Source organism: Arachis ipaensis, chromosome B10 (assembly GCF_000816755.2).
Source record: "Arachis ipaensis cultivar K30076 chromosome B10, Araip1.1, whole genome shotgun sequence".
Classification (NCBI taxonomy): Eukaryota; Viridiplantae; Streptophyta; class Magnoliopsida; order Fabales; family Fabaceae; genus Arachis; species Arachis ipaensis.
Window position 1 is genome coordinate 78,422,636 of NC_029794.2, and position 7,717 is coordinate 78,430,352.

The 7,717-nt window shown below is 28.1% G+C and overlaps 1 protein-coding gene across 2 annotated transcripts in view; it reads right to left on the minus strand.

Moving 5' to 3' along the window:
* Positions 1-5,861, minus strand: part of LOC107621774 (PI-PLC X domain-containing protein At5g67130-like) — a 7,693-nt gene extending 1,832 nt beyond the window's left edge. Inside the window, exons 1-5 of one of the 2 annotated variants that reach the window (XM_016323777.2) lie at positions 5,661-5,861; positions 5,482-5,550; positions 5,103-5,363; positions 3,056-3,154; positions 92-395 (exon numbers count right to left, since the gene is read on the minus strand). In XM_016323777.2, coding sequence (XP_016179263.1) covers positions 92-395; positions 3,056-3,154; positions 5,103-5,363; positions 5,482-5,550; positions 5,661-5,666 — 739 coding nt within the window. In that variant the 5' untranslated portion in view covers positions 5,667-5,861. The remainder of the gene's footprint in view (positions 1-91; positions 396-3,055; positions 3,155-5,102; positions 5,364-5,481; positions 5,551-5,660) is intronic. The other variant, XM_016323778.2, reaches the window with a different exon arrangement.

Here is a 7,717-nt window from a genome sequence, read left to right on the forward strand (position 1 = left end):
CTATAGTTACTGTGGTCACTATAACATAACTATATTACAATGACTCATATAAAGATAGTAGATATAACCTTTCTGGGAGAATATGACTTACATTGGTTTTCGACCAAATATCGCCACTCGTAGGCTATCCCTTCAGAAGCTTCCTTAGCGGATTTTGAGGTGAAGACGATTAAACGCTGATTCTTGCTCACCATATCATCAACGGTTGGCCAGTCTCCACCATTTTTGGGCATTCTAGACACCGGAAACCAGTACTTTTTGAGTCCAGCAGCATCAAAAACCTTTGTTAGGCCTTTTGGTGAAGTAACATAATCCTCAATTATGATAGTAACAATCTCTGATGGGTTTGCCTCAAGAAATACTTGAATCTCCTTGAGAACATTGATCGCAGGTTGCTGCAAATTAATTATCATTTTTTAAGAGTAAATCACAAAAAATTAGACATTGCCAAAAGTATTTAAATTAAATCAAAATTAAAATAACAAAACATTTCAAAAAATTAAAAAATATAACAAAAATAATAAAAAAAATATCTTTTTTCTTTAAAAAAATAGTTTTCACATAATAAATAAACAAAAAAATATTTTTTTATTTTTCTAATACTTTTATTTTTACTACTAGAAATTTATCAAACAAGCTAAAAAATAAAAAAAATATCTTTTTTCTTTAAAAAAATAGTTTTCACATAATAAATAAACAAAAAAATATTTTTTTATTTTTCTAATACTTTTATTTTTACTACTAGAAATTTATCAAACAAGCTAAAAAATAAAAAAAATATCTTTTTTCATTGAAAAAATATATTTTTTTATCAACTTAATGACACTCAAACAAGCACTAAATTTTATAGTTAAATAGAGTTTATTTTTTAATTATATTTGTAAAAAATTAAATATAATTTTTAAAGCATTTTTTATAACAATAAAGCTCTACATCCAAATCATTTAACTAATCAAGTCCAACCAAGTTGCTATAACCTAATTCATCTCCACGCATCACTACCTCTAACAACCTTTTCACTTAACACCCAACTATATATAACTACTTTTTCTATGCAGATTTTGTTTTTTTTTTTTCAAATTTTTTCAACGTTTTGTGCTCTCTTCCTTCTCTGCATTTTCTTCATTCCCTGTGTTTTCTTTATTCTCTCCATTCTCTTTATTCATGATCAATGCCCTTTGATCTGATTTAAAGATTTGGATCTATTTTTTTTTTAAATCAAGCTGTGAAATCAAGTTTCAACAGATATTTCTCTTTCGAAGACAATGAATGATGTAAGTTCGAATTGGATTATTGTTTTGAAACGAATCAAGTGGAGGAGATTTAGTTCGAACCTCATTAATGTAGTTTATTAGTAATTGATGTTTGTGTAGTTGTTTTGTCTATGAGTTGAATAATTTCGTTTTTTTTTTTATAAAAATCAGTGTTCATAGTTGAAGGTTTAAATTTGAATAGAATGTTAGAGTTTTGAATTATTTTTTTGATGAATCTATTTATGTTATGTTTAATGGTAGTTTCGGTGCATTTTGAAACACAATTTGGTATAATATAAAATTATGTTTGGTGTCATACTATCGTGCTTATAAGTTTTTGGTGTTTCTTGTGTTTGTTTGTCCTAAAAGTTGGGATGACTTTTAATATACTTGAAGAAGTTGCTATTATTTTTTCTTCTCCTTCTCTTTTTTCTCATTTTTCTCTTTCATTATCGTTATTGTTATCATCGTTGTCTTTTTTTATATATATATAACAGTTCAACTCCAGAATGTACCGAAATTTTTTAATGATGACAACACACAAATAAACTCAGTTTAAAATAAGTTTAGACTACAAGTATACCTTATTTAAATAAAAAATGCACCACAATTACTTAATGATGACAATATATAAACAAAGTCAATTCAAAATTAGTTCAGACCAACAGTACACCTTATTTAAATCTAAAATGCACCGAAATTCAAATATAGAATGCACCGAAATTACTTAATGATGATGGCACACAACAACTCAATTTAAAACAAGAAAAGACAAAAAATTCACCTTATTTAAGGGTCAGTTTGAATAAACAACATAATTAAACTCTTTTAGAGAAAGAACTTAAAATATAAGGACTTGTTTTAAAGTTATTTAATAATTAAGTTATTTTATGTTTGGGAAGTTATGATAAAAGGACCTGTTTTAAAGTTGTTTAATAAATAGAAGTGATAAAATAACTTTTAAAAAGGAAAGAAATCAATTATTTTTTTACTTTTTTAAAAACTCTTAAATAATTTTTTGAGAAGTTAAAAACATATTTAAAAAACTGTATCAAACATTATTGATATGACTTTTCATAAATTAAAATTCCAAAAATAACTTTTGAAGCTTTTTCCATACCCTAAATTCAAAATGTACTAAAATACTTAAGGATGACTCAAAACTCCTCCTCTTCCTTCTTCTTCTTCTTTTTCATTATCATCATTATCTTCTTCTTTTCTCGTTCATTTTTTTCTTCTTGTTTTACTTTCTTATTTACTCTTTTAACAAGCAAGAAAAAATCAAATAAAAAAGAAAAAAGAAATACATAATGATACAAAATCACTAGGAAGAGAAGGATGAAAAAAATAAATACAGCAACAATGATAAAACAACGACGATGAGAAGAAAACACATGAAAAAGAAGAAGAAGAAAGAACCCAAAGAACAAGAAAGAGAAATGCAAAGAAGAATGGAAAAAAAAGGAGATGAATGCAAGAACCGTTTCATGTAGTTGGAGCACGTATTTTACGCTCCACTAAATTGAGTTTAGACCAACTTATTACCAAAAAGATTTGGACGTATAACATAACTATTTTGATAATACATATATTTGATTATTTTGTCGTATTTTTAAATTTTTTAAAAGACTTTTGTTATTTTGGTTTTTCATTAAGAGAATTTTTGTCATTATCTAAATTTTTCGAAAACATTTGTAGTGTTTGACCTATCTTTAAAAATATAATTAGTTAGTTTGGTATTTAATGATAAAATTTGCAAGAACAGCTAGTAAACCACTTGTCATTAATAAAATGGTACTTACAAAAGCTGTGTAGTTGTAGCATTTGCCACCAAACGAGTGACATAACCAAATATCACTCTGGAAGTCATACAGGTCAAGCATCAACCCTCGTACTCCATTCTGTGAAAAGATACGGTAAAAATATAAACATAAGATGTAACACCATGCTTTATTTATGAGAAATAGTTTATATTTAACGAGGGATAATTCTCTTTCATTAGCTTATTCATATTTGATCTTATTATAAAAAAATGTCATTTAAAGGAGGAAGCAATCTTCATCATTTATGCTGTTGGATGAAAGTATTTATTTAATGTGCAAGAGTATACACTATAAGTTTTTTCTTTCAAGTTTCAACTACAACTGTATTAAGCTATTTATATTACATTTTTTTCGATGCAGTTTTTTTAGAGATATTTATACTACCAGAAAATAACTAATTATCGACGAATTTATTTACACATTCTTTAATTCTTTTGGACAAAAGTTTATGTTTTTTACGGATTTCATTTGTTAATAAGATTTTTTTAAAGTCAGTAATTACCAATTTTCTAGTAGTATTATACACCTAGCCCTTTTATATTACTATGTTCATGTTCTTATAAATTTTTTATTAGTTTAATTACTTGGTTAGTTTTTATTGTTTTATCAAATTTATAATTTAAGTTCTTATATTTTTTTTTCTTTCAATTGGTTTCTATACCATTTTTAATTTATAATTAAGTCTTTAATAATATAAAAAATATTAGAGTTAATAGAATATTCATCTGCAAATTAAGATATTCACAGTTACTAATCTAATTAGATCTTTGACTATATATTTTTAAAAAAAATATTTTATTAATTTTAATATTTTTAATATGAAAAAGAACTTAATTATAAAATTAAAAATAATGTAAAGATCTAATTAAAAAGAAAAAAAAATATAAAGATCCAATTTTAAATTTGTTTAAACTATAAAGAATAAGAAAATAATTAAAACTTTTTGTATTCTAAATACTTTCCTAGAAACTTATATTACTGATTCTAGTATTCTTCTTCCTTGGCGTGCTTAACCATTCTTAACCAACCAATAAAATACTCCAAACATTCTATGAAATGATGAATAAAGTAATACAATGTCCATAACTAACCCGATTAAAATACTAATTACTTGAACTTTTCAAGCATGTAAAGAATACCCAGCTGTTTAGTACTTTAGTCATTGCATCATTGTCTTTCATCAAAATTTCCCACATGCATTGCACTAATCAGCAACCTAACAACCATAATAGGACTTTTTTATTCAGTTCCCATTATACATTGGTCAGATATAACAAATCAATGATATCATGTGTGATAACAATTAATTTCAAAGAACGTCAATGAAATGTGCGTAAAAATCCTAATGTATACAGCATGTAAGCAAACTATTAAAATGATACCTAAAAAATTTTGTATCAAAAAAAATATTAAGAGATCAAAAGTCTTTTAAAGGCCTTGAAAAATTATTTATGCTTTGATATTTGACTTTGTTTTAAGGAATACATACAATTATTGTTCCTTTAAAATTTATCATTTTTAAAATACCATTTTAGTGATTAATCGTACAATATATAAAGGCAATTATTTTTATAAAGAGATCTTTATACAAAGGTAATAATGTGAAAACCGGGAGATGGTTTGCAACACTTGAAAATGTCTTATTGAAAGTATTATATGTTCTCAAGGTAACGTGTGGGGACCTTGAGTTTCATTGAGCAGGAAGAATAAAGAAGCTTAGCTTTATGGGGAAGTAGACATAACCGCTTAAAGTTTCAAGTACTTTTCCTATTTTTATTTTCTAACTACCATTTTTTTTTAGTTTAATTTTAATGTATTTGTAAAGTGTTTTATACAGTTGTATAATTATATCCGATTTTTATCCGTTTTTTATGATCATTCGTACAGTAGATGTACCCATATGACCTTACATAATTGAATCCACGCAAACAGTGACAAGTACATCAAAATTAATTTTTTTTTTTTATATTTTAACTTTTGGAGGAAAAAAAAGGATTTGAAAGAGAATTGGAGAACAGAAACATACATGAAGCTGATCGGTGATGGTATCTTGCTGATTGGTCGGAGAGAGAATGAGAGCGCCAGTGGCCGATTTCTGACCCAACATCGCAAATGAGTTATGAGTCGTGAGCCATGAATAATGGTTGAACGGCAACCCCTTCACCTTTGAAGTCGGGTTAGTTGGTTGGGTTCGAGTGCACCGTGGTCGCAAGTTCCCGTTTGCCACACACGTTTCGCAATGTAAACCTGAGTCGCAGTTTCTGTTTGCCACGCATGTTTGCGCTTCCTGTTCAACGTTTGTTTTCAGAGTTCAACGCAATTAAGTGGGGTTTATTACAATATAGAAGAAACAAAAGACAAAGTATTGAAAGTAATCAAACACAAATAAAATAAATAAGATGTACCTTGAGAGCGAGCGAGGAATGAAGAAGAAGGAAAATAATAGCTACAATTGTTGTTGCCGGAGTTGGCTTCTGCAAAAGAAAAACAGAGTCGAGGAAACTGAATCCTCTCTTTTTTGGAACAAAGGAAAACAGAGATCGAAAAAGGAAGGAAAAAATGTAGAATAGAAAGAATTAGATACCTTCATGATTTGTTGAGGTGTGAGAAGAAAGACAAAGCGTTATGGATTATGTATCTGTTTCAGTAGTTATGAATTTGAAAACAGGGTGTGAGTGTGAGGTGTGAACAAAGACGTTAGAACGATTTTGCAGCAGCTTTATTTGCCTCTAAGGCGTTAGCAAATAGCTATAACTCAATCCTTCTCCGTCTGGCGCTAAGTGCTAACTAACATATGCTTGCTCTTTTAATTATTTATCTTCGGTGTTTCAATAATAATTATAATTAATTAATTTAATTTTGATCCAGTGTTAGTATAATCTAATTAGGTAACGTCATGCAAACAAAAATAATTTTTTTATATTAATCGTATAAATAGTTATCTAAAAAATACATGTGATTGGATGATGATCACTTCATCAAAATTAATCACCTCATAAAAAATAATTAATTAAAAATAAATGCTCAAATTATTCTTTTTAATATTATGTGTAAGTTACATTAATTCTTAAATTGTTTCGATTAATTAAATTAAACCTACATTTTTAACCTTTTCTTTTGTCAGAATATTTCTAATATACAGAAATATTCTGTATTTCACTTTTTTGACCTATTTTTTATATGAATAATTATTTATTTATTTATTTATTTTTTTACTATAGACATCAATGTAGATCAAAGGATAAAGAAAGGCAAAAAATAAGTTAAAGACTAATGTAATATAAGTTAGATAATTTAGGAAATCAATTCGATTTAAATTTAAAAATTAATTTAACTAGAATTTAGTACATGTATATCTGCCAAGAAATATGATTTTTCAGTTGTTCTATTAGGATTTTTGTTGTGCTTCTAAGGATTTTTCTTTTTCTTTCTTTCTTTTCAACCATAATTCTCTAATTCTCTTCTTATTCTTCCAAATTCTTTTTTCATCCAAATCCATTTCTTACAACTTTCTCTCATTCTTCCACTCTTAATATTCATCTTTTCTTTCTTTCATTCTATTATCATCACACCTTCATTCGTATCATAAACCCAAAAAAGAAGAAAATTCACATCCGAATTCAAAGAGCATGAAAGAAGAGGAGGAACCATTGACAATGTATTGAAGGCTATCTAAGGGAGGCCAGATGGATTTAAATCAGTGGAATTAGGATCAAACTAATTCTAATTCTTCTTTGAGAATGAGTTAGATATACTCAGAATTGAGAAGGAATCTCCATGACTCTTTAAGAATTATGTTTTATATGTTCAGAGGTAGACAGATGTTGACTCTCAAGACTATAAGGGAATTAGTTCTTTTTCCATTTGGATTCAATTCTAGGGACTTCTAGAAAAATTCAAGACTGTTGAGGTTAGTCGTAAACTGAGTGAGAAAATTGGTAAGATTATTGATATTGGCTTTTACTCTATCAGAGGAAAAGAATCTAGAATCCTTAGATCTAGAGTTCTGATCAATGGTGATAAAAGGGTGAAGGACTCGATTTGGATGGCTGCTCCAAGAGGTAAAGTACTGGAAATTGGATTGAGATATGAGCATATTAGGTTCTTCTACATTTATTGTGCTCACTTTGGACATGATTCAAAGCATTGCCAGATCTTTATGTCAGACTTTGCTTCAGGTGATATTAAAGTGAAAAGCATTAGCGACTAGGTCAAGGTTGATCAGGTAGGGAAAAGAATTAACAATGTCGATAGTGATAATGTAAGCAATTTTAGCAATCAACAATCTAGTCCTTCACAACAAAGAAAAAAGCCTACTCCTTCTTGGTTACTTGAGAGCTTCTCTAAGCTGAATATAAAGGATGAAAGGAATGAAGTCCTAAGGAGTACAGAGGAGTCCCCTAACCAAATTACAGAGTTAGCTTGGAAGTCAATGACAAAATCTGGTTCTCCTGTTATGTTAGAAGATATCACAAGCTCAATGAATGAAATCCAAGAAGACAATTGGATGATAATGGAAGAAGTTAGCTGCAAAAAATTGAATCTAAAACAGATGGCAAGACAGAGTCATAATTCACTTAACCAACTGGACGGGACAAAGCGAAGAGTCTCTAGTAAAGAAGATGAGCTTGTGGCCAAGAA